Source organism: Mchenga conophoros, linkage group LG13 (assembly GCF_057382185.1).
Source record: "Mchenga conophoros isolate Kocher_MC1m ecotype Shallow Benthic linkage group LG13, M_conophoros_male_GT1.1, whole genome shotgun sequence".
Lineage (NCBI taxonomy): Eukaryota > Metazoa > Chordata > Actinopteri > Cichliformes > Cichlidae > Mchenga > Mchenga conophoros.
Genome location: NC_140538.1, coordinates 7,828,443 through 7,856,436, shown reverse-complemented (window position 1 = coordinate 7,856,436; position 27,994 = coordinate 7,828,443). Strand labels below are relative to the sequence as shown.

General features: G+C 42.1%; 1 protein-coding gene across 5 annotated transcripts in view; it reads right to left on the bottom strand.

Moving 5' to 3' along the window:
- ehbp1 (EH domain binding protein 1) overlaps nucleotides 1-27,994 on the bottom strand; it is a 163,499-nt gene that overhangs the window by 63,346 nt on the left and 72,159 nt on the right. For all 5 annotated transcript variants that reach the window (XM_085296229.1, XM_085296230.1, XM_085296231.1 and 2 more), the window contains 5 exons: nucleotides 15,055-15,233; nucleotides 13,873-13,921; nucleotides 4,262-5,074; nucleotides 2,974-3,015; nucleotides 1,732-1,878 (listed from right to left, as the gene is read on the bottom strand). In XM_085296229.1, the coding sequence (XP_085152355.1) occupies nucleotides 1,732-1,878; nucleotides 2,974-3,015; nucleotides 4,262-5,074; nucleotides 13,873-13,921; nucleotides 15,055-15,233 (1,230 nt within the window). The remainder of the gene's footprint in view (nucleotides 1-1,731; nucleotides 1,879-2,973; nucleotides 3,016-4,261; nucleotides 5,075-13,872; nucleotides 13,922-15,054; nucleotides 15,234-27,994) is intronic.

Below are 27,994 nucleotides of genomic sequence, written 5' to 3'. Positions count from 1 at the left end.
AAAAGGTATTTATTTCATTTTACCCTCAAATCCCTTGTCGTCACAATTCTCACAAGACCATATTTTTTTCTTAACCCTCCCCCTTTCCTTTTCTCTGAAATATTTGGAAACATAACGGAGGATTTGACCACAGTGCTTTCCCAGGGTAACTCCTGGTTCATCAGTGTGCCCCCTCCTCCCAGTATATTATGTTCAGTGGAGCGTGCTCAGTTCAGAGCTGGCAATTTCACTCGCATCTTCTCTAGTCTAGTTTGCTTCGCTACAGCGATTTCTGGCCCCCTTCTTTTTTTCTTTTTCTTTTTTTACCATGAATGTACTTTTGCTGACAGGTGTTTGTGTACAACATTTACTCAGTGTTCAGGGTAAAGTGAGGGGGCAGCAAAATTGGTGGGGGATGTCATAAAAATTGTGCAGAGTCAAGATGACCAAAGAGAGAGTCTGAGTAGAGAGAGAGAGAGCACGAGAGAGAGGGGGAGACATGTTTATGGTGAGAGGAGAGAGCGAAGAAGTCCATCCATATTTGAGCTTTCCACACTGACATGTTCCACACACCAGAGTGTAAGTGAGTCTCAGCAGAAGTTAATAAGGAAAAGTCTTCTCTCCTTCTCAAAGCCTTTCCTTAAAGTGTTCACCAAAGTGGGCTGCCACAGGATGAGACAGTTTGGACAAGCTTTTCCAGCATGTTGGAAGCGCAGTGAGCAGCAAATAGAGAGACTGTGGAAGTGACATGAGGGCGCTGAATAAGTTGAGGAGGTGTGGGGTCACCCTATTAGCTTTCCCTGCACACTGACGTGATGCCATACAACAAAACTCATATTCAAGCAAGCTTTTACTCACTACACAGACCTCATCCTGACTCTCAGGGCCTTTCTTAGATACAATGTCCACATCTACAGTTATGTCCATATATATTTGGACACTGACACAAGTTTTTTTTTTTTTTTTTTACCTGTTCACTTAAACATATTCCAGTAATGGTTACATAATGGTCATGGCCTAATGTGTAGATGGGCAGCTTTCTTAGGAGTTGTGCCGCTCAGTTTTTAATTGGAGTACTTTGACTCAAAGGTTATTTCATGTGCAAGTGACGAAACGCCTTCGTTATGTCATTATCAGTTAAGCAGAAAAAAAGTCTGGAGTTGATTTTGCGTGAGGTGCTTGCATTTGGAAGATTTTGCTCTCCATGCAGGAGAAACAGGCTATTCTTCAGCTGCGAAAACAGAAAAAAAAACATCTGAGAAACTGCTAAAATATTAGGAGTGACAGTTTGGTATGTCCTGAGAAAGAAATAAAGCACTGGTGAACTCAGCAACGCAAAAAGGTCTGGACGTCCATGGAAAACAACAGTGGTGGATGATCACAGAATCATTTCCATGGTGAAGGGAAACCCTTCACAACAGCCAACCAAGTGAACAACACTCTCCAGGAAGAAGATTTATCGATATCCAAGTCTACCATAAAAAGAAGACTGCATGAAAGTAAATACAGAGGGTTCACTGCAAGGTGCAAGCCAGTCATACGCCTCAAGACCAGACAGTCCAGATTGGACTACAGTAAAAAAGAAACATTAAAAAAAACCCAGCACAGTTCTGGAAAAACATTCTTTGGGCAGATGAAACGAAGATCAAACTCTACCAGAATGATGGTAGAACAGAGACAATTTCATTCTTTTAAGTGGACAATACCAACACCTCCAATCCCACACAGACAAAAAGGAAGGCTTGGACTTACATCACAGACACCTGCAGCTCTGTTTGGTGCAGCTGCAGCTGAGTTGGAGATGTATTTGCTGCCGGCTTTCATCGCAGCATCTCTGCGGGCCTGCTCCAAGAGGAGTCTGGCTCTCTCCTTCAACTCCTCCTGACGAGAGAGGACCTTCTACACATGTGAAAAGAGAGAGGATATACTCAGAAAACTAAAGCTATTGTAACTGAGACTGGGAAGGGTTCATTGTAATCACATTGTGCCATAAATAAGGTAAGCTTTCTTCAGCCAGACCTCAATCACACAGACCTACAGACCGGTGACCCCCTGGCAACCTCCAGGGTTGATTGGTGAGTGATTGCTGGAGGTTGCAGGTTCCCCATAGTTGAAACTGGTTGCAAAGAGGGTGTTGCACTAAAAACCTTGTGATTTCTTTGGATGCTAGCAGATTGACGTGGTCAACTTTGATTTTCATGGAGGATGTTGACTTGTCTGCAAACTTGTCTCTACCACAGAGCGGTAGTGAAACTTTGTTGTGCATTACCACTAAAATAACAGGTTTCAAATGGGTCAACTTCAGCTTTTTACGTTTTAAAAGTCAGTGTCTTCCAGGCAAACCAGTGACAACTGTCATAAACCGCTAGTGACCAAACAAACTGCAAGGAGGTTTGAAGTGCGACAGCCTCCAGCAATCACTCGCCAACCAAATGTGGAGTAACCATTTTTTCTCTAGCAATTGGTGGTTGCCAATGCGGCATAAACATGCATGCCAGATAGAGGAAAAAATCCTGGAATGTTGTATAATAATATATAGCTTTTTTAAATCTAACTTCTTAATGATATAAAAATGAAATCATCTTTGGTATCCATACCTAGTATATCACCTGGGTAATAAGTCACAGAAGATAAAAAGAGGTTGCATACTTTTCGCATCCACGAGTCCGCTAGGGTCTACCTGGGAAGCGCAAAGGTCCATGCTGATGCCAACCGGCCTGCTTAGTTTTTGTGACTGCCTGGACTTGTTCACTGAGAATTTATATCAAAATACACCACCTATGCATGGACCCAGGCAGTTGACTTTAAGCGGACTTTAAAGAAGTATAACAGGAATGACTACTCAGCCTTTGGATCTCCAACTGTCCGTGTTTTTGCCCTATTGCTCAAGACTGCGGCCACTTCCTATGTAAGGTAGCTTCTCCTTATAATTTACCACTTGCTAATCAAGGTCTGAAGTACTAAAACAATCCATTTCTTTTAAACCATACTCACCTTCTCAGCTGGGGGGCTCGACACAGGGGCAGGTCGTGGCTCCTAAAAAGAAAATAAATCATGACTGCAGTGGTCAAAGAGGCACTCCTAATTTTCAAAGCATTTCCCCAGAAGAATGAAACCAATAATGTTGTTTAGAATGGTGAGTGATGTGTTTATCTTCAGCCGCAAACTATCACACAAGCGGCTTTCATATTTCTTTACTGGACATGCAGCAAGTGGGGGATTAATTCAGCCCTATGCTTTTCTAATCCAGGAGCAGGTATGTTCCCTATGATATGCACCCTCTGAGGGGAACCTGGGCTCATAGCCCTGTCTGGGTCCATTTGTGTGGAGAGCATGACGGCTTTGGCAAATAAGCAAACCACACACTGAAGTCAGAATTTTATCTGCAAGGTAATTCTGGGTGTATTGTAAGCAGAGCTTTTACATTTAGCAATATTACCCCAAATCTGGCCTGGATACATCCTGCTAACTAGATAAAAGCAGATCAAAATGGGATGTCATGACTGTCATAGCCCCCCGCTTGCCCTGTGACCTTTCGACTTGTAAACAACAAGCAGTAATCTGGGGTTAACCAACGCAGACAGCAGTGCATTCAGTGTGATTGTGCACACACACGCACATACAGGTGTGTGTCACAGGGCGTGTGTGAGAGACGAGATGATGTGTGCTCGGTGCAAAGCATCGCCACGCCTGAGCAGTCACGGTGCGACTGCCATCAACTGCAGGGATGAGAAATATAATGAAAAATATAATGAAATGTCAAAGCAGGGGGTTCTCCCAGTGCCTTTCATAGTTGCCACGTGTTAAAGGCTCGGCCCAGACGTGTCTGGTTCTCGGCTACAAGACAGGTGACGACAACATCTAATGCAGAACGGGAGAGTTTCAGTACGGTCATCTCTGCAACCGCATCAACGAGGTCGGGATTTGAAGCTTAGCGAGCGTCAGAAGGGAATGAATGTTCACCGTATCCTCTGTCTTTGACTGATGTAGCTGTGAAAGTTTCAATCAAATTCAGGGTGCAAGGATAAAAATGAGAACAATTCATTTAGGGGGAAAAGCAGGAATCTGCACGCAAACGCTGTCAGAATCTTAATACCTGCATTAAGCAGTTAGAATTAGTCCAGATCATACAGACTGACCCAGAGGTGTTTTAAGGCACTGGACTCAAGATTAGACGTGTGTAATTTAGTTGATTACTTTCCAACGTCATATATTTACAATATTCAGGAAACACTACAGTGTGTTAATAAAGTATGAAATGTTAGGCTTCATGTGTATTTACCTGTTTGACTGGGGCATCTGTATGATTCACTGGAGAAGAGCTGGTATCTGATGCAGGCTCAGACTCTGAGTGACGCAGGCTTGCCCTCTTTTTCTTGATGAGGTCGGCATCCCTGTTGTAGGAGAAGCCCAGTTTCGGATGGGGTGGCGAGTGGGACAAAGTAGCTCCTCTCCTGGTAGGGGACGCTGGTTCGGGAGCTCCCTCTCCTCTCTGCTCTCCTGGTTCATCCTTGTTTTGCCTTTCCTTCTCCATCTCCACTCGCTGTGGTAACTCACTAAGGTCTAAAGTGTTTGCTTTCTGTAGATTTCCCCTCTCCTCAGAGCCTGACGCCATCACATAGGTTGAGTTTGTTGCTGTGGAAACTAATACTGTGCGCGGTGATGGGACAGGAAGCGAGGACTGTGACAGCGCTGGAGTCGACAAGCCGGCCGAAACTGCTCCTACCTCGGCCTTCAAACCTTGCTCCTTCACCTCTCCCTCAGTAGCTTCAGCTGTGTTAGATTCAGTGGTGGCACCGCTGGCAGAAACAGCAGCCTGAGAGTCAGCCTTGCGGGGCTGCACATCGTTCAGTTCAGCGTAGAACTTGTCCTGGTCTATTGATGCATTTGTATCAGTCTCAAAGTCACCCACTTTGTAGGTGCTGCGGTTGCTGTTGGCCTCTATCTGCACCACATTGAGCTCCTCGCCAGAGAAATGGGCCCGGATCTGATACAGGTAGGTCATTACTGTTAGTTTGTCAGGAATGGCCAGCAGCACCATATCGGATGGCTCCAGGAGACGAGAGATGCCGAGGCTGGCGAAGCCGTCATATGCCTATCGAAACAAGTACGAGAATAGACAGACTTTCAGAGTATTCTTCATCACAACGAGGGCAGAGAGGGATCAAAGGGTAAATAGCAAGACAGGAGAGGCATGCTTTCTTTTTTAGACATAGATTATATTTGGTGCATTGCATACATGACCTAAGTGTGTTCGCATGTGTTTGTGCGTGAGCGACACTTTTGGCATGCCTGCTGACAGGCCACGTCAGGGATGGTTGTCCCCGATAAGGGACGTAGATACCCCAAGACAGAGAGCTTAATCCCGAAGTGTCTGTGAGTGTGTATGTGTGTGTCTTTATCGCTCCCCTGCATCAACATGCCCACGCTCTCCGTCACGCGTGTAATTGGTCTGATTAGAGTCTGATGAGAAAATACAGGTGTGATTATCAAGCGACACACGAAAAACCAATCCCCCATCACAAGATAGACTGAGACAGAGAGACACAGAGAGAAGGGATGAAAACCATTATCGCAGCCAATGACAGGTAAATAAATAGATTAACAGCACACAAACACACAGCCTCCATTCCTGCGCACACACAACCTCGTCATCCATCTCTCTCAGGTATCGCAGCTTGTATCTGGCCTGCTTGATAGTGTTGATCTAATTCCAACCTGTTGCTGCACCCGTTTGTTTCACTGCCTCTGTTGATCTGCTCAGTCTATCAACCCCCACGATTTCCACCAAACCCTCCTTGATGGTTGAAGAGCCTGCTTAACTATTTACAATTTTGAGTTCTTTCCTGCTTCTTCAGTCTCCAATTTCTTGTGAAACTAGCCTCTAGAGACATTTTTTCACTTTTATTCTGGACAATATCGTAAGAAGCAGGTCGGGATACGGTCCAAAGTTGGCTTTTCTCACATGTAGCACACAGCAGGAGATAGTCTGCTTCATACCCACTCTCACTAGTGTGGAAAAAATCCAGTGGGTTTTTCCCTGGATAAAAATGTGCACCTGCACTACTCTCACATGGGGCCTTTCTACTACTGAGCTGTTGGTTAACTCTTTACACCTTGAAAGCCTACTAGGAGAAAACCTCAAAGCTCTTTTCTGAATTGTGTGGTCTCTGTCATATTTTTGGCCTGGTTACTAAATCATACTGTATCAGTAGTTAGAGGTGCCTATGTAGTGACTATGCATGGAACAACTCAGAAATTGCTCTCAAGTCTGTCAAACCACGTCCTATATATACTGAGGTGTTTTTATAAGAGGGAAAAAGTGGATTCTAACCAAGCTGCAACCGCAGGGGCTAAAAATGAAGCCAGGACGGAAAAAAACTGATGTTTCTCTAATGACAACAGCAGGCTGGACCCAAAAGCCAGGTAGATGTTGTGTTAAAATTCCTAATTTTAGTCACAGATATAAGCATGTTTACAGCCTGGTACAATGCAGTCTTTCTATAGCAAATTTCCCACTTTACAAAAACTGCAGATGAGGGGTTTTTTTTGTTTTATTTTATAACTTGCGTGTTTCAGTTGCATTAAGACCAAAAGTCTGAATTATCAGGGGCAAGACCAATTTCACAGACAGGTATGGTGACACAGGTGGACCTCACAGTGTCTTTGGTGTCTTCTACAGACAAGTTCGTCTAAAAAAGGTCACTTCTGGTTGTCAAAAATACAAAAAAATAAAAACAAAGGGATTAACTTGAGGCAATCACAAATCACTCATTGACATCACAGTGGCTACTTCCTTGATGCTCCTGTACAGCCGGTTTTCCTTTAAGAGATGTTAAAAGTACATGGTTTACGATGTAACTATGGCATGTATGCATGCTTTTGTAGAGTTCATATACCTGAGGCATTTCTCAATTTACAATCAATTGGTAGAAGGACTGTTTTTCCACTCTTACCTGTTTGTTTTATTTCTACTGATTTAAAAAACTAACCATGGGTAGAATAACTATACTCACACAGGAAAATGAGGTGCATGTGAGTGCATGTACACAAAAACAAAGCAGGAAAAAAAGAAGAGACGGCGGGAAAAAAAGAAAAGGGAGAACAGAGAGGGGTTTGCCTTTGCTGCGAGCCCCCCCCGTCCCCCTTCCCTGACAGGACTGTGAAAGAAAAAAGAGAAAAGAATATGACGAATAAGAGGGCCTGATTGGGTTTCTAACACGTATTCAGGGGAGCAAAGTGTGCTTGCATTGTTCCCCTCTTGCCCAGGGTAGGCTGTGAAAGAGAGCGACAACTTTGCTGCTCAATAGGTACAGAATGAAAGAATGAGAGAAAGGAAAGCGTGAGAGTGGGAGAAAGTGAGAGCTGCATGAGGAGGAGGTCGGGGGAGGCTCTCGAACTGGGTTTTGTTTCAGGGTCGATGTTAGTCTTGACATGCGCTACAGTCTTTTCGACCTTAGTGTCATGCTTTATTCTTCTTATATCTTCTCTTACAGTTTGAAAAGTATTGGTCGTATCGTACTGAGACAATGATGACTACTCAGCAAAGCCCTGTTGTTTTTAAGAGGATGGTGTTCAAAGGTGGTAGCCTGCAGTCTGTGACACAGTACAGCATCTCCAGTAAAGTAAAAAATTAAAGTGGCAATACAACAAAACTACCAAAACAGAGATGCCAGAAATAACAATGTACCTCTCTCTCACTTATTTCTTGCTGAAAATTACTTTTTAAAATAACTTTTAAAACACATGTTTAGCTTTTAAATTTTAAAAACAGTAAATATAACCATAATCATGCATACTCATAGTGGGCTGAAACAGTTATAGGGAGTAAAAAAGATGGCTTGAGCCACTTTTATGTCACCCAGACAGGCTGCAAACGTAGCTGCGCCACTCCAGGGCTGGTTTTTAGCATGGCGGGGATTGAACTTGCGACCCCCACTCCAGTGGTGTGTATTTTTACCACTACACTATCCAGCTGCACAAATAAATAGTGCTACATCACAAGAATAGTTGCCTTAAGGTACTTTATATTGTAAGGTAAAGCAAATATCAAGTGCAACAGTGTGGCTCCATTTAGGAAGAACCACAGGTCTTAAAAAGAGCTGAGGAGATACGGCTGGCCCAGGAAATTTAATAAAATAATCTACTATCAAGCTTTAATGAGTCTTATTATAACTATATCATTATCTTTATTATTATTATTTTTTACTAATGAGCGAAATCCCCTCCTATGGGCCTTTGGCACTTTTTAAAATTCTCCATTCTGTGTTTTGTACTGAGCCGAACAAAATCTACTGGATACAAATTTTGTGGCTGTTAAATTACATACAGGCGATGTACATCACAAGTGAAACATGAAAAAATGGAAACAAAGAACGTAACATCACATTTGCAGAGGGATAATGAATTGAATATATTATATAGTTATTATAAAAATATATAGATGTTAATAATCACTGTATGTGTGATGACTGAGATTTACATAAATACACTATGCTTATTACAGTTAAGATTCTGCTATATAAATATAAACAAAATGCAATAAAACACTTTATATGATTCAACAAGTATGTATGAGAAGCTCCTAGGCCCTGCCACAAATACATGTGAATGCATACTAGTACTGCAACCCTAATAATATTAGTTGAGCAAACTTATGTTAAATCAGGCCACCCCCCAAAAAAAACATCCAACTCTGGATACACTTAGCTTGACAAAGCTAACTCCTCATTCAGAACAAGCTCAGTCACATGAGTAAATACAGGACATCAACCTCCATGTATGTACAAAAAACATGGTAGTTGCCTGATTGTATTGAATTTTTCCTCATTCTGTAACTGACTGCAACTTCTGCTAACTAAATGGTTTCTTAGAGTTTGAGGGTGTTGCACACTCATGACCACTTTTGATCACACAGGCCACCTAACAGGAGGTAACCTTTCTGGAAACACTCACAGTCTGACTTGGACTGATTAAAATCACTCTGATATTCTAAAATAAAAAATAATAAAGAAATCACAATAATACTGTATTGTGTCCTGTGATAACATATCATAGAACGCCTGGTGATTCCCACCACTAAGACCTGCTGATGTACGTTCCCCCATATAGTTTAGCCAGTACAGTTGCTCCAACCCTTTGTTTATAACACTCACTATTGTGTGTACTACATGCAGCAGAGTAGCATAGCAATGGAGTAGAAGGTGGTGTTGAATCAAGCTCCATCTTCATGGTGGGCTTTCATCGAGTTTGTGAAATCAACTTCAAGTGTAGAAGGGTTAAAATAATCTCTCTCATTCATTTTTTTTAATGGCATTTAAATTATGTTGTTTGATATGCATCGTTGACTGACAATGGTGAGCTTATTTAAAAAAATGCAATCCCTCTTTTGCACAAGGTTTAACTAGATACAGCCAAACCCCGAGTACAACTGACCAACAGTACACCAGCTAAACTACTACAGAAAGCATCTAGGACCAAAAACCTTTTCCTTTACCTGTAAAGTGTATATATATATATATATATATATATATATATATATATATCTATCACACATTTTGGAGAATATCTAGTTTTCTCACTTTCCATCAACCTCCCGACAAAGCTCTGGGTCTGGACTAAATGTCACCACCGCCTGCCCCAGGCCGCTGCTCCCTGCTCCCCCTCCACTCCCTCTCATTGACTGACAGCTATCTATCGCTGTCAATCATCAGCACCTCCTTCCTTCAACCCAACCCCTCATGGTTGCGCTCAGGGCGATTTAGCCTGGTGCTTGGTGCTACACTATCAGATGGCATGACAAATTACTTCTCCTTGGCCTCATTACACACACACACACACACACACACACACACACACACACACACACACACACACACACACACACACACACACACACACACACACACACACACAAGCAAAAGGTCCAAACATATCGATGCTCCAAAGTCATAAAACATACAAAACCTCTACAAATTAACATGCAAACACATACCGTTTGATAACAGATCATTTCAAAGGCTGTGGATGTTCTGAATTATTCACTTTCTCCCCCTTTTTTTTCTACCAACCCCCAATATTGATTGCCCTTATCTGTCATAATTCAGCACAGTCTGAGCTCATTGCAATCACTTTTCACAGATAGACGGTGAGAGGAGGGGGCCATGTCTATCAACTGCCCATGAAAAGCAGAGATAGTCGTCGTTTCTCTACATTTCCATTCCCGCTCTCCATTCAATAAATTCTATACTTTCCAATAACTCATCAGGAATCAGCACTGAACAGGTTCTTCTCTTTTCATCAGTCTCTTTCACTCAGATCTGCAAACATTTATGATTTCCTCTTAAAAAGTCTCCTTTCTAAACACCCATTGTCATTTATTTTGTTGTTTTTCCTGCTTTGGGGTCCTTAATCTGCCACACTATGCTCTCTTCCACTGTATCTCATGTCATGTCAGCATTTTCTTTTTATGATGGTCAACTTTCTCTATTCAAACACCCTCAGGGTGCTATATGACACCACCCAGTGCAGTACTAATCTTTCTGCTCTCCTGAACCACCTGGCTTCCACATCCAATCAGTCACTTGCATTTACAGTTGTGCAGCAACGCTGGAGATGTGATACAACACCTTCCAGATACTGCATCTCATAGCATCTCTTCATGATAGGATTTTGAAGCTAAATTAATCTAGCAACCAAAATAAAGCAGCATGCAATGCCAATATTTGACTCAGCACAATCCAGGAGGAAGCAAACTTACCGGAGTATTTTCATTGACTGAAAAATTAAATTAAAAAAACTCCACCAACTTCACTGGCTGCTATCTTTGATATTTTAGTGCTTTGTTTTTCTGAGGGCCTTGCTCTCATTGTTCTGAAATGTGAATCTGCTGTCTGAAGCAGTTTCCTTCCATGAACATGAAGCCCTGAACCTTTCTCTGTGCATGTGAAAACACAAATGTTCTGCTCACTTGGATCAGACATTAAACTGCCAGATTCCCACCACAAAGTCTGAACAACATCTGTATGAATACACTGTGCTGATGACACAGTAAAGTAGGTCAGGTGAATTCGCAGCTAGCAGCCGGTCACCCCATGTCCTCCTTCCTGTCTTCCTCCATTCCAGGCAGCACCTCAACCAGAGTACTTCTACAAATGATGAAGCTAACAGAAGATCTTTCTGATCAGAGTCTTGTGATATTTTCTCTGTACATGGAGCTAAAGGTAAGTGAAAATGAAAGGAACAGTGCACATTTTGTTGAAATGTTAGGCTAAAAGACAAGAAACAAAATATGTAAATATGATCACCGCCCTTTAAGCTATGCATGACATTTAGGAGCGATGGGGTCAAATCTCTCGATGAAATGTTCACTGGTGCTCGGTACTAGTTTGGACTGCCTCAACGCTTTTGACGACCGCCCTGTGGTCTAATGATGAGTTTTGACACCTCAGTATATCTCCATGAAAAGGTGTTTTGACGACCATTGGAAGAGTTTCTGGGATTTTCCAAAGGTTGCTCCACAGGCAAAGACTACCCTCACTTAATTTCTGATGCAAACAGTCATTTCTGTTCTATAAGCAGGCATGAAATATGACAAAAACGATTCAGTTCAAAAAAGAGCTTCAAGGTTTACTCCTAGTAAGCTTTCAAGGGATAAAGATTTAATTCTTCATAGCATAAATTCAGCAAGGTGTTAGAACATTATATTAAATGGCCATTCAGAAATGATATCATCCATTCTATTACTTTAGCCAATATCGTGAGTCTAACCCCTTATAACACTCTCAGCATTGTGTGAAACAATGACAGCTAAAAATACATACATTATAGACCCAGGTTTTTGAGAGCTACATGAGAACTAACAGGAAGTGGTAGGTAATATCTACCTGTATCTCCATTATTGCCAAATATACATGAGCACCAGGTGTAGATCTCCACAGAGAAGCTGGTCGGAGTACGCCGGCTACAGTGCTGCAGCTATTCACCAGCTATCACCTTCTACGGCATATTCCTATATTACTTATATCTAGCCAATTTCTTCAGGGCTACTTGAGCACCTGGAGGGGGGTGAGGGGCAGTTAGCAGATATGGGATTGGGTCTCTACCTCTCCCTCCACTGTGGTTATTGTCAACAGGCTAGCATTCATGCCTAACAGGGCCACCAGAGGTTATCGCTCAGCCAGAGAGTGTATGAGAAGAGGAAATCAAGCTGCAGGAACCCGACGCATATCGTTCCGTGTAGCCCTCGGGGCCGAAAAGGGGACCGCTGGTGTGCCGTGTGAATACAGGTGCGTGCAGCGTGTGTGTAGTAAGTGCAGGAAAAATACAGCAGTGTGCGAAGAAGTAAATGTGGAGGCGAAGAGCCAGCGGGCAAAAAAAATTTAGATCTGTGTGGAAGGAAACCTTTAACAGTCAATGTGCAGACATGAAGACATAGGGCAACAATGAAAAATAGGTGTGTACATCTGCTTTATGTGTGGGTCAAAATTTGTTAGAAGAGGAGAGGAATGAAACTCTTCTTTTCACACATACATTTTGCAGTTTTGCTTCTGTACAAAATAACATGGGATGGAAATCAGACAATCAAGATGGGATTAAAGTGCGACTTTGAGCTTTAATTCAGGGAGTTTTATAATATACATAAATTTACAACTGTTTAAGAGTGACAACCATATTTATACACAATCCCCCATATTCAGAGGTTCAAAATTAATGGGATAATTGACATTGACGATGACAATTTCATGGCCAGGTGAGACCTGCTCACTTGTTATTTGAAGACAAATGAAGCAGGCTGTTGATTCAAAGTGCTGAATTTGAATTGTGAAGGTTTTCACTGTAACTTTTATTTAATTGTCAATATGAGATCCTAAGATATATTATTGTAAGTGAGCAACCATTAGCCTGTAAAACCCAAATAACCCTCAGACAGACAGCAAAAACTTTACAAGTGGACAAATCAAAAATCGTTTGCATTATTAAAAAGATTGAATGCACCGACCAGCTCAGCATCAACAAAAGGCCTGAAAGACCACAGCAGACTAAACTAAAGAAAAACTAACAGTGAAGTGTACAGAGCTATGCTCACTGCTCAGATTCAGCCAAATGCTGCAAAACTGACCAGGTAGCGCTTCACCACGCAAATGGATAATAACTCAAAGCATACTGCAAAAGCAATGGGATAGAAATGGGATAGTCTTCAATAACTGACTCAGTCATCTGATTTAAAACCCAAGAGAGCATGCTTTTCGATTGCTTTTCGATTATTAAGTAAAAACCTGAATGCAGAAATACCCACAAACACGTACCTACAGGCAGCTGCAGTAAAGATCTGGGGGAGCAACTCGAGGGAGTAAACACAACATTCGCTGATGTCCATAGTGCTACACCCCGGTTTTACATTTCAGGCAGACATTGTTTTGTTTTTTTTCATCCAAGTATTTTAAAAAGTCTTTACATGTAATTGTTAGTTTGTCCCATTAATTTTGAACCACTGAAAACAAAAATGTATGGCTGACACCAAATCCCTGTTTATACCATTTAAAGCCACTGCTCTAAGCAACACAAGACAAATGTTCTCTTATTAAAAACACACAAGTTGCTAAAGTAGTTTAGTAAGCTCCCAGCATGCTGCTGAGCTGAACACACTTTCTCATCTCTGCCAGGTGACTAAGTCACACACACATCACAGCAGGGGGGGAACATCTTATGAAAACTGTCATTTGTGTGTGCACATGCATTTGACTGTCTTCCTATGTGTGTCTACCAATCCCGTTCAAACCACATAAACACAATATCCATGGATTAATGGCAGATCTCTAAATAAGGCCAAATGGAGATGTGGATGGGAGGGAGCTAAGTGGTGTGAAGGGCCCAGCGGTGGCTGCCTCTTACCTTTTTGTTGTTTTCTTTAATATCCTGAGGATTGAGCGACTTGTAGTCTCTGAAAGAACAGTGGGGAGGGTTGGAGAGGAGGTGAGCAGAGAAAGAGAGAGAAAAAAAATGGTAGACAGAGAGACATAGCGGAGAAAAAGGTGTGTTTAAATATGCGTCACATGTAATGGTATTAGAACTGTAACATGCAATTTCATAGCAGTGCAATCAACAGAACTAATAGAGTGGAAAATATGTAAAAATAACACACCGGAGAGGAAAGGCACACAAGCACAAACACACACACGTGTACACAAAATTATCTTCATGTGTGCCTCCTTGATGGGACTGCAGGTTTTCCATATAATGTTCTTTTGAGTGTCTCTCACACACACACACACACACACACACACACACACACTATACTTCAAAGAATTATAATCGCACACACAAGAACAACACGATTAGTGTCGGAAGCAAACATACAACAGTTTTTGACTGTGGAAATGACAGATTGAGTGTTTGTATGAATGAATCACATTAATCAAACACGGGCACACTACAGGTTAACTGTGCAAATATAATAGCGAGGGATTAGGGGTGTAAGAATTCTGAAACCGAGACCGAAATCACGATACAAACACACCATCAGCTAACGGTGGAGTCTTTGAAGCAGCTTGATTTGGATATAGTTAATGTCAGTTTCGGCAACTTACTCAACTTTCCCTATTTTCTGCTCAGTTTCTTTCAACAATTTTCTTTGTTATACAGTCTGCAACATTTACTTTATCGTTCCTCATTGCATCTGTCTGGTTCCAGTTTTCATTAGAAACCACACATAGATAAAAAGTAGATGCTAAAGGAGGATACGAGCTAAAAGAAATTATATATTTCTATCTTATAGGTCTGATGCTTGACTGATGATTTAGACCTCAGTGGGAAACCTATGTCTATGCAGAAGTCAATTTTTAACTGAAAATACATATGACAAATGGGCTTTAATGTCGTCTTTTCTACATTGGGGATTTTTTTTCCCCAAAAGGGGGAAAGAGTAGTCTGGGAGTAACGTTGCACCCCTACAAGTTATGAAAAAAGATTAGGTATAACATTAGGTATAACTAGAACATATGACCTAACTTGAGTTAGTTATTACGTTCAGAATGAGTGTGAATTTAATGTGATCTGTGCGTTTGTGGTTCATACATCAAATCGGGTCTGAAATGGTGCAGCAGAGCGCAGAAGGCCAGCCCGTTCCTCCAGGACGTGGTGAAGTTGGTGATCTTCACCCCACGGTAGTTCTTCGTGACCTCGCGGCACCAGGCCAGCAGGGACTGGCTGGCATTGGGTTTTCCTCCCAGAATGGGGCTTGGGACTGGGCTGGGCTGCAGGCAGGAGGCGGTGGCAGGGTTAAAGGGGTAATGATGGGGGAGAAAGAAGAAAGAGGGAGACTCCTTAAATGTCATGTTTTTAAAATAAATTTAAAAAAAAACATGAGGGGATTGGTGCAACATTCAGATATACATGATTTAATTACAGCTGTCATTTGGGATCACTATATTTAAAGCACAAATGACACCACACATTAATACTTTACCCTTGTACTTTGTCAATTAATTTCCAGAGTATATATTTATGCAGCTCTCCTTCCCTTCACTCCAAAACAACCCCCTTTTCCTTATTTATTACTGAATAAAAATGTTTCACTTAAAAACTACTACCCATCCAATTAGCACGACACCGGGACAGAATGACAGCGCTTGCACACGAATGAACGTGCACACACACAGACTCGTGCCGTAATGAAGGGTCATTCAGAATGCAGTGTATGACCGTGAATAATGTAAACATCTTATTAATTAGCTCCGCCTTTGAAGTCTTATCTGGGTTGAAAAAGCTCTCACCATTAGGAGCCTTTCCTGTCCTAGACTCCAAATCCCACAAATCCTCAGTGGTGTGGAGACAGTGGTCTTTGCCTGACGCCCGTGCTATTCTGATTATTCAGCTGGCTGTTCACTAATCTGGTTATGGAGGGACTGATAAGGGATAATTCTCTCAGATCATTTTGGAGAGGAACGGCAAAAATGTCATAGAGATTTGATTAAATACATTAGAGGCCAATGATCAAAAAGAATGAAATGTGTTCCAAATGCAAGCGTATATCAGTCTTTTGTGCAAAAAAAAAAATAAAAAAATATGCAGTTAACATATGACAAATAACACAGACATCATGAATTATATTATGCAATATGTTTGAGAAAGTTTACAACATAGTCTGTTTTATCTGCACACATTTTTTTAACATTACTCACTTAAATGAGAGCTGTGACATCCAAACATTACCAGGTGATGTTTAAACTTCACCTTTACTCAAGCCTCGGCAGAGGCCAGTGAAGGAAAGAAGTTAGTTGCACATGAGGTGATGTACCTCAGTAACTAGTTAACCCAGTTTTAAGACCCACAGTTGAGAGCTGCAGCTCAAGACAGTTCTCACTGTGTGAACCTCACTCCCCTAACAAGGCTTGTGGTGGCCAACCAACCCCCTCTCTTGGCTGCTTTCGGCTACTGCATTATGAAGAAATAAAGTCGAGGGATGGGAGCCAAGACTGAGGAGATTTGAATTTTAAGGAGATAGAATTTCCAGCGTGCTGACTAATTCCTCATCAGAACATTTGTCAATTTTAGATGGTTTTGTGTTATTTTTACATTATAAACTGAAAAAAAGGCTTGATAATGCCGTCAGGCCTTGCCCTATCTGTTCACAAATGTTTTAATATTAAATATATTTAGTTTACAAGGTCAAAAGTGAAAAAATAAGCCATTTAGCCTATAAGCACAAGGAAGTCTGTTACTCATCCATTGTTGCATTTTAAACTATGACCATGTGCCTGGAGTCTACCAAGAAGCCACAAGCTCCAAAGCAGATGAAAGAGACTGGAGGCCATCTCTAATAGCAGCTCCTAACCTTTGTACCTGTGTGTGTGTGTGTGTGTGTGTGTGTGAGTGAGAGAGTCAATCAGGGCCCGATGGCAGTCTTGGTACAGGGAGACTGTAGCGAGAGCCTGAGGGGCAGGCTCTTGACATTTCCGGCTCATCTTTAAAAAGAGGGCCTTAACCTTTACCCACAGCTCCGTCAGACACGTTTTAGGAGATCTTGACAAAACCTCAGTGCTTCTCAAACAAATGGAAAGGGGGGAAAAAGGAAGCAAAAAAACAAGATAAGAAGTCATAAAATCATGCGGCAAAAAGATAAGGATTATCTTATTTTTAAAATTACAGCATGTGGATAGTGGTTATTTTGTTTTGTTTGTTTCTAACCGTGAGCACTGATCATTCCAAAGACTCAAACTCCAGTCGTGTTCTTCCTTTGCCGCCATTTGTGTGTGCCATTACAATGTGTGTGTGTTTTTAGAGTTTCAGTGTGGAGTGGTCTTCCTCCAGGCCTTCCCCTTCTGCTTTTTCAAGTGACGGTTGAAAGTAGCTGTCTAATTTGAGCGCTCTAATTACCTGGGATTAGAGACCAGGTGCTATTAAAGCAATTAGACACACAGCACACTCCAGTGCCGCAGACCCTGTACCCTAGCCGGCAGAAAACACACACACACACACACACACACACACACACACACACACACACACACACACCTGTGTAACACAGCCAGTGGAAATAAATATTAAGTTTAAGGGAAAGTGTCTTTAAGGCTCATTCACCTTGCCACAAATACACACAAATAATCACTTATACATACTTCTGACTTCAATTAAAAGTATTTGGAGGTGCGTTACTGGAAATTGGCAAGCCATTTTAAAAGCACAGATTAACCAAATGTTTTCTTCATTTCCGACAAACCCCTTGCAGCGACCCTACAGTCATCACAACCTAAAGCGGGTGTAGTTTTCCTCAGACTGTTTCATTACCACCTTTTCCGATAAAGGTTTTACAAATACATCGCACCACTCGAGCTTTCATATCCATCAAATATTGAACAAATACCATATCGTCCGTTACAGGACTGGCTGCATTTCCTTAAGACACAAACACAGGAGTGCAATTTTCATGAGGAGCAGAAATGCACCCTGACTTATCAAACAGTTTGCTGTCTTGCCTAAAGGAGCGAGTGCATGTGTGTGTGTTTGTCTTTTATCAGTCTGTGTGAATGTCACTGTGTGTGTGTGTTTGTGTGTGTGTGTGTTACACTGACACAGTCATGTAGCTAGCTCGGCTCGAGGGTAGGATTAGCGGAGAGCATTGCCTTGGCCCACAAACATTCCATATTAAAAAATGAAAAGGCAACCTTCATTACTATCAGTGGCACATAACCTCCCCTCTTCCTCCTCCTCTGCTACTATTATACACAGCCATAACAGCCTGGGCAGAAAATACAAGCCACTGACAAGAGATTCCATTATTTCCTGATGCCTCAGTGTCAACAACATACATCTGACGGGGCAAAGAAAGCAAAAAAAATGGAGGAAGGGAAAAGGATGTTAGAGAGAAAGGAGGGGGGTTAAGCTCACTACAATGCCTGAATGAAAGATAGGAGGAAACCTGGGAATGGAAGCATCCAGCTTCCTGTTGGTACTGGAGTCAGGAGGAGGATTTTGGGTTTCACAGATGTGATTTTGGGAGGGTGATGTGAGATCTGAAATAACGGTGATGCTGCTCAACAATGACAGAGATAATTAATAAGCTCTCACAGGATAATGTGGAGCTACAGAACAATTCTAGAGTGAGGTTGTTGTCTTTACTGTAGATGTGGACCATGAGCAACTATTTAATTTACTCTAGATAGGCAAGACAATATTACAAATGCTTTCGATCAAGTGGGAAGCACGGGTAAAGCCACTTTATTAAATAAATAAAGACACAAATTCTCCACTTTATTCAAAAGTAAAGAAAATGTTCAACTGAGCTACTCGAGATAAGCTGAAACCATAAGTTGAAAAGACGCATCTTACCCTACCTCCTTAAAAGGTTTCCAGGAAACATTAATGAAATTAATTTCTTATTTACAAAACAGATGGACAGTCTGAAAATAAAATATATTTCAGTTTTTACACACTGATCAAATCTACCATTTATAATGGAAATGCAAAAAAGAAGTTTTGTAAAAGAACAGCAACAATTTACATCTGTAAGACTCAAAAACAGTCTTTAGCTGTAGAAATACGTTACATTTGGAGCGTGATCGTCAGCACACACTGTGGCGGTTTGTAGTGAAACTATTGGGATAAAAGTCAGCAGCTCCAAGGCAGAGGTTCTCTGCCAGAAAAAGGTGGATTGTTTCCTCTTGGTTGGGGGAAAGTGGCTGTCCCAAGTGAGGGAATTCAACTTACTTATTTAATGACTGTAAGACGACCTGTGAAGTGGTCAACGGTAACTTCCAGTCTCAACTGGATAGTCATGGTGAAAGGGGAGAAGACATCTAGAACACCCTAAATAGTTTGATGCCACTGGGACTAAACTTCAGATAATCATAGGTGGATGGGTGGATGGTAAGATTTTGATTCCAGTCATTAGTTTAGTTAATAAAGAAACTTTTAATTGCTTATTGTAGACAAGTCTTATACCTTTTGCCCCACTAACAGTGTGGAGAATTGCAGAGTCAAGGGTAAAAATCTGAAAGAAAGTCTACTAAACTGTACCCAAACAAAGATCAACAAATGTAAACAAAGTCACGTGGCATTAAACATGGGGGCTAAAGCACACAGAGGCCACCAAACTAGCCTTTCTGAGTCATAAAAAAAAAGACACAAGTCAAACATTTTAAAGTGGCAGCTTTGTCTCTCACTCTGGGGCATGACGCTTCAATGGAAACTTAACTGGGCTCAACCCAATGACATAAACCCACGACTCTGTGGAGAGAAAAGAGCTTCCGTGTCTTTCCAATCTCACTTTCGAGGCTTCAAAGCAGTGTCAGAGTGTCAGATTTGAGGAGGTGTTGAATCTCATACTCTTTAAAACTTGTAATCCGCTCAAGGAGCCTAAGGCAAAAAAAGAAAAAAAAGGAAAGGAAAGTCCATGCACACACATATACACGCAGTGCAAAGTACACACAAGACACACATACTGTACATGCATGCAAACAGCAGGGACATACACACTTACTGTATGGATAACAACATCTTAGAAATGGTAGCCTAACACACTCCTCTTATCCAAGATACACATACTTGGGGAAAAAATTAATACCTGCTCATATTTAAGAGGATAGGGTTGGTGCACTTAAGTGGCATGTCCATCCTGCTACAGAAAAACCCCATCTGATTGGCTCGTCTCCAAATAACCACATGCTCAATTATTTAATTGCACCTTCAATCAAAACAAGCAATTTGTTTAATCTGAGCTTTCCAAGTCCAACGTCTTCACATTAGGAAAAACACGGAGCGGAAAAGAGAGAGAGAGAGAGAACGATCACCTCGCGTCATCTTACCCATGAAATTATGCTTCGGATTTCAAACGCTGCCTGCGTGAGAGCGGAGGGGAGGGAGCAAAGTCCAATCAAAAGTTCAATTATGTAAATGGAGATGTGAAGTGGATGGGGCAATAAGGAGATTGGGGAGAAGGAGGGGTTTGTGGGGGATGGGGGGCAAAAGGGTGGAACAGGAGAGGAGAGTGAATGTAGCGTAAAAAATAATACACATTAACATACAAAGGAAATGTATGTCTCATTACCTTTGTAATCGACTGGGGTGGGGGCCTCCTTCCAAAGAGAGGTATGAGTACGAGAGCTCAGACGCTGTTTAGTTAAGTTGGGCTTTATTTTACGAACAGGTGGAAACAGAAGGGCAGCCCATCTATGACACACTGAAATTGCTTCAGTAAGTTTTCATAGCTATTTAACAAATCTTTGCACTGTGGCTTTGTGTACTGTCACCAAGTAAAGAAATATGTAAATAAACTCATCATGATGGCGATGGGGGGGAGGTTGCTGGTGATTCACGCTTTCCATCACTTGCAGGCCAAGACAGAGGGCCTTTCGGCAGTTGGCTACAGAGATGTAAAATGCAAAAATCTGGAAAAGCGGTTTCCTTTTCCAGGACTGTATCGCTTCCAAGGCCTATTTTGCTCCACAGGCATAACCATGCAAAGCTGTCTTTAAAAAAAAAAAAGCATACAGGAGAGGACAAGCCTTTGAAATTGAAATAAAACCATTCACTGGGGGGGGAAAAAAAAAAAAAAAGGAAAATAAAATGGAGGGAGGGACAGTGCCAGCTTGCAGTGTGCCCACCCGCCCGCTTACTCGCCTAACATGTAACACAGGGGCATAATGCGGTGTAAGCGCTGGCTTTAGCTTGTCATGGAAACGGCAGTAGCATTACCCACACTCACGCCTCTGCAAATTAGCTTTGGCTGTGGGGAAAAGGCATGCAGGGTGGGTAGGTTTGAGATCGAGTACGTGCGGTGAGGATGCTGTCTGCAGTGGGGACAAACCAAGACAACATCACTGATGGTAAAAATGTCCTACACTCCATTTCTTTGAGTCCTTCTCCATCTGCTTCCTCTCATAAGTTACACTGATCTAACAGAGGATACTTCAGACTCCTCCTGAGCCATTCCAGTGAGCCATTTCCTTCTCCTCAATCACCATTTCATAAAATTACACTGTCACTAGCTCAAACTGAAACCTCACAGTTGCCACTTCAAACACCGCTCAAAATCAGTGTATATGGTTGCCCTGTATATGGGTACGTATGGCCAAGACATGCCTTTGCCAGGAAATAAACTTACATTTTAAAATCCAGATTTGCACAAATTCAAAGTCCGCCCACATCTAATGTTCTAATTGCCTCCTAATCTCCCTCAGATAAATAAGGTTTGTGAGAAAGAGGAGAAAATGGGAAGCTGCTTTTATAAATCTATAGTGCATTAGTCTGTTTTAACTGCCATTTCAACTGTGCACTTGGTTGAGCAGTGAAGGAGACAAACTTAAGAGACTGCAAGTCTATGAGGACCTGTGAAAAACACAGGTGAAGCAGCTCTGGAAGGCAGGAAGTCACAGAACAGCGTTATAGCAAAGACTACCTACAACTACTTTCCTGCTGTTACCCTCTTGGAGTTGATCAAATTAGAAAAAATAGGCAAAGGTAAGTTTGCACATAGATTTTAATTGAATTTTTTTTAATGCAGTTTGGCATTATTGGCGTGTCCTTGTGGCTCTGCTGCACTTCAATATTCAAACCATTCGATAAATCTGTTCAAACAGTGTTTGTCTGTTTATTTGTAACTGGGTTTTTTATCCTGCCACCTGACCCCATCACATTCAGCTGACACACACACACACACACACACACACACACACACACACACACACACACACTTTTTTATAAATCAGAAGACATTTTCTGAGTCACGGGCCCTCAAAGTACCTTCACCTTCTAACTTCTTACAAACAAAAGACACATTTTCAGAGCTAAAAAACCCGTCTGAGATCAAAATTAGATTTTAAATCTAAAGTCCATTTTTTTCCAGCAGGATTTCTTCATGACCAACATTAAAACTGCACCTTAACATCCATCTAAATCTTATGCTCTTCCTCCACCTTCTCAGATAAGTAACAAGGTTTGGGAGAAAGAACAGAGAGAGGAAAAGAAGGTGGATGTTGTTTTTATAAATCTATACCGTATTAATCTCCTTTAACTGACATCTTCAACAAACAAATTAGTGGTGCAATGGATTCAGAGATGAGCTGGGCTGATAAAACCACCATTTATCAATTAATCTAAGCCAGGGCAGGGAAAACTCATTAAGGAGGCCACTTTAGGAATTATGTTCTGCAGGTAAAGAGGCAGTTTGTGTGTGTGTGTGTGTGTGTGTGTGTGTGTGTGTGTGTGTATGTATATATATACATACATACACATGAGGAGTGTGCGTGTTTTTTCTTTTATTTTGGGGGGGGGGTGGGGGGGTGGGGGGGGTGTTAACACAGCGGTTGCTTAACCCCGACACTACAGACTGCCATTGTCCAGCGCAGCGTGGGCTCCAGAGTGATGAGAGGGGTGATAGCAGAGCCAATTAAAATGAACATAATTACAAAGTCACCCCTTTGACTCCTGATCAGAATACACATGCATCAACACAGAGAGAAAAGGAGGATGGGTGTGGTGGAGGAGGACTGACAGGAGCATCCGGAAAGAGAAAAAGTTTGGAGAAAGAATAGAACATTTAAGTGACTAAAAGGCAATAATACATCTGGGTGGTGCTTGAACACCTGACTTTAATCTCTATAGGCCCCTGATGGCTCCACCTTCAGCAATTTCTCATTTTTAGCATTTAATAGTTTATATGTTGAAATGCTAATTATTAGATCGCAGCTTAACATGACACTGTTCAGTAGACATGGAGATTCTGAGCAGCTTTATTCTTCTGAATGTCAGTAATCAATCCCACAATCGACCAATTAATGGACAGACATTTATGCAGCAACTAATTTGAAGAGTAAGCAGTCATTCCTTTTGGCCTCTCTGACTTTGTTTTTTTAAACATGAAATACGGACTATAACTGTTACAGTCATAATTTATAGTGTCAAGTAAATAGTTTATCAAGAATTGGGAAAACCATTAAATAAACAAACAAACCCTATTTTGCTAGGATAGGGTTAGAGTGAGGTTCATGGCTGGGCTGATCACAGATGATGATTGAGACCATAAAGGAGTTCAAATCTCTGTATATGAGGAACATTTCAGCCATAACTAACTGCAACTTTCTACTAACTCTCATAACATGGGGGGTCTTTACACAAAAAGACCGAACGAACATTTCAAAGGGTCCAAACTGTACCTGCAGGACTGGATTTATGCATCAACTCCTGCTTAGGTCAAAGGAGGTCTGTGAAAGCTCAAATACAAACTGAGAAGGATGCCACCAGGTGATGTGAGAGTTGAGCACTGGAAATGCCACTTAGTATTTCCTATAGCACATAAAAGCACACACCTGCATACTATAATAGGCCGAAAGAGGGGGGCTGGAGGGCTTTAGGAAGAGGCAATTAAAGCCTTATCATTTCTACACTCACTCTCTTTTCCTCAAACACAGACACAAGAGTGCACGTGTGTGCATGTACACACACTTGAACACACCCGCACAATTTGAAAGAGAAATCACTGACTAATTCATAAGATACTTCCAAGGTCTTTTTTAAATTAAGGAGAACGGTTGGTTTAATTCAATTAAAATGTAGGAAGGGCCACTTAAAGATGACGGGAAGAAGGTTCAGCTTCACTAAGTGAGTGCGGTTTTCAGGAATGTGCGGGGGGTCTCAGACCCTCTGGAGGTCCAAGGAGTTTTCAAGTGCATGGACTTCTATCTCCTCAGATGAAGTCCCCTTAAACCTCACCCCAAAACCCAGGATCCTTCAAGGTTTAGGCCCACACACACCTGGAGCACCAGGGCAGATTAAGACCAGATTAAGATAAAGTTACCCCTTCTTCGGCTGCTATGTCATTCAAACCCCTGGCCTCTACGGCCACTGGATAGAAGGACACACAAGACAAAAAGGTTTGGTTCCTACACGTGCACACATACGCACACACATGCACACACACGCACACACACACAAAGGACTTTCTGGTCATCCTCATAAGCCCTATTAGTCTGCCATAGAGCCTCTCATAGCAGACATCAATCATGGAGGGATTAGTCAATTCCTTCTCTAAATGAGTGGCGAGGGAAACTTCCCTTCAACTCAAAAGCAGGTCTCCTTCTTTCAGAGATTACACAGCGATTTGTTTTCATTTTGTTCCATCTTCATCGTTTTCTGTTTGACTTGCTTTTCATTTCTCTCTCTCTTGCTCTGCGTCTCCCTCGTTCTCTCCTGCTTGCAGCTTGTGAGGTAATCCTTGGCAGATAAAACTAAGGAGGACTTACCAAAGGCAGATTACAAGCGGCGCTTTGCGGAAGGCCCTTTTACACCAGTCGGCGCGGGTATTGAAGAGAGTGAGCTCTTCGCAGTGCTTAACTTGTGAACTCGACATGCACCCAACAGAGGAAGAGGTGGAAAAATGATAGCCGCATTACAGTAACTGGATCAAAATATATCCCTCACAACACACACAAGACAGCACGTTAATATACACAACAAACACACACACTTGTCACTTCATGGCTACCAGTGAGTAAAACTGAAATGGGAAGGGTGTGTAATATTAATATTTTTGTTTGTCTACTTGAAATGATTAAACGTGTAAATGCCTGGTGCCCTGTGAGACTTCAGGATTAAAACTGTGCCTCAAACATGGCTCGAACTGTTCACCACCACTGGATCTCATTTAATTGATGCAAACATACAGTGGGGCAAAAAAGTATTTAGTCAGCCACCGATTGTGCAAGTTCCCCCACTTAAAATGATGACAGAGGTCAGTAATTTGCACCAGAGGTACACTTCAACTGTGAGAGACAGAATGTGAAAAAAAAATCCATGAATCCACATGGTAGGATTTGTAAAGAATTTATTCGTAAATTAGGGTGGAAAATAAGTATTTGGTCACCTCAAACAAGGAAAATCTCTGGCTCTCACAGACCTGTAACGTCCTCTGTAAGAAGCTTTTCTGTCCCCCACTCGTTACCTGTATGAATGGCACCTGTTTGAACTCATCATCTGTATAAAAGACACCTGTCCACAGCCTCAAACAGTCAGACTCCAAACTCCGCCATGGCCAAGACCAAAGAGCTTTCGAAGGACACCAGGAAAAGTATTGTAGACCTGCACCAGACTGGGAAGACTGAATCTACAACAGGCAAGCAGCTTGGTGTGAAAAAATCAACTGTGGGAGCAATCATCAGAAAATGGAAGACATACAAGACCACTGATAATCTCCCTCGATCTGGGGCTCCACGCAAGATCTCATCCCGTGGGGTCAAAATGATCATGAGAACGGTGAGCAAAGATCCCAGAACCACACGGGGGGACCTGGTGAATGACCTGCAGAGAGCTGGGACCAAAGTAACAAAGGTCACCATCAGTAACACACTACAACGGCAGGGAATCAAATCCCGCAGTGCCAGACGTGTTCCGCTGCTGAAGCCAGTGCATGTCCAGGCCCGTCTGAAGTTTGCCAGAGAGCACATGGATGATACAGCAGAGGATTGGGAGAATGTCATGTGGTCAGATGAAACCAAAGTAGAACTTTTTGGTATAAACTCAACTCATCGTGTTTGGAGGAAGAAGAATACTGAGTTGCATCCCAAGAACACCATACCTACTGTGAAGCATGGGGGTGGAAACATCATGCTATGGGGCTGTTTTTCTGCCAAGGGGACAGGACGACTGATCCGTGTTAAGGACAGAATGAATGGGGCCATGTATCGTGAGATTTTGAGCCAAAACCTCCTTCCATCGGTGAGAACTTTGAAGATGAAACGAGGCTGGGTCTTCCAACATGACAATGATCCAAAACACACCGCCCGGGCAACAAAGGAGTGGCTCCGTAAGAAGCATTTGAAAGTCCTGGAGTGGCCTAGCCAGTCTCCAGACCTCAACCCCATAGAAAATCTGTGGCGGGAGTTGAAAGTCCGTGTTGCTCGGCGACAGCCCCAAAACATCACTGCTCTCGAGAAGATCTGCATGGAGGAATGGGCCAAAATACCAGCTACTGTGTGTGCAAACCTGGTAAAGACCTATAGTAAACGTTTGACCTCTGTTATTGCCAACAAAGGTTATGTTACAAAGTATTGAGTTGTATTTTTGTTATTGACCAAATACTTATTTTCCACCCTGATTTACGAATAAATTCTTTACAAATCCTACCATGTGGATTCATGGATTTTTTTTTCACATTCTGTCTCTCACAGTTGAAGTGTACCTCTGGTGCAAATTACTGACCTCTGTCATAATTTTAAGTGGGGGAACTTGCACAATCGGTGGCTGATTAAATACTTTTTTGCCCCACTGTATTTAGTGATGATTTAAACAAACAGCCAAAAGTATACGTATTAAATATTTCCTTAAACTTCTGAGACTGCAGACCGTACAGAGGTTGGTATCGTCTTCTACCTTTCCACTAACTTGATGACAGCGATGCCCTGCATCTTGAAGCAACAACAGGAAGCCCGATGATTGGACCTACACCGACTGAGAGAAGAAACTGGGTCTCCTTTCTCCCACAAGATCCAATGACAGACCACTCAGAGACGGCAAAAAAAAGTTTGGGGAGGGGTCCACGCTGAGAAAAGGTAGACACTGAAAGGTAATTATTTAGCCTTACTCCTCTCGAGGATTATTCTCCTAATATTACACAGCTTATGGAAAGGCCAGCGTGGCCAAAGGGAGCCACTGAGGCTTCAATGCTTTGGTCTCAGAGACGGACCGCAATGCCCATTTCCTTGCTCATAGCGATGCCAAGTTCTGAAATTTAAGAAACACAAAACACTCTCCTGATCTTTTACTTTTAACCCAGTGGTTCTCAAACTGTGGGGCATAGAGCCACTTCAGGTGGAGTGTGGACAACTCTTACCACAAGAGTTTACTGACACCATCTTGCAGAGCTTTACATGTCAGAAAAATGAACCTAGATGGAAGTGTGCTTTAAATGAACAACAGTCAACAAGGCATTTAGTTTAGCATTTAAGCTCCAACTATAACGAAGGAGGCTTTTAAATCTACAGTAGCTGCTTAAAAACATCGTACCCAGTCCACTTTCTTTATGTCCTCCATCTGAGTTTCTTTGTGTAAAGGTCTGCAAAACTTATCAGAGAAGATGAATTAACTTTGGACTGGATGTAATGATAACAAGACGAGAGACCTTGCAACGGGCAAAGATCAGAAGACAAGAGATGACTGTCCTTGTCTCTTGGGCTCCCCTCTGTCCTCCAAAAACATCCCTCAGTCGTCACAGTAACCTCAGAAACACTCCACAGCACGGATGTGGTCCTCTCCTGCCGCGAACCTCGGTGAAAGCTAATTAAGAAATATCGCAGCCTTCTGCGAACTCAATTAAATAATGTTAATTTATTCTAATTTCAATTTGGAGGTAGTCTGAACAGGAGGAGGGGCTGTGAAAACATGTGGGAGAGGAAGGAGAGCTCTGGCCTCTTCCTTCCCCCCAGCACAGGAGCTCTCACAACCTGCAAAACTCTATTTAATTTGATCCCTTCGACTAACGTGGGTAATCACTGAAGCCCTTCAAATGAAGGGGAGAAAGAAAACA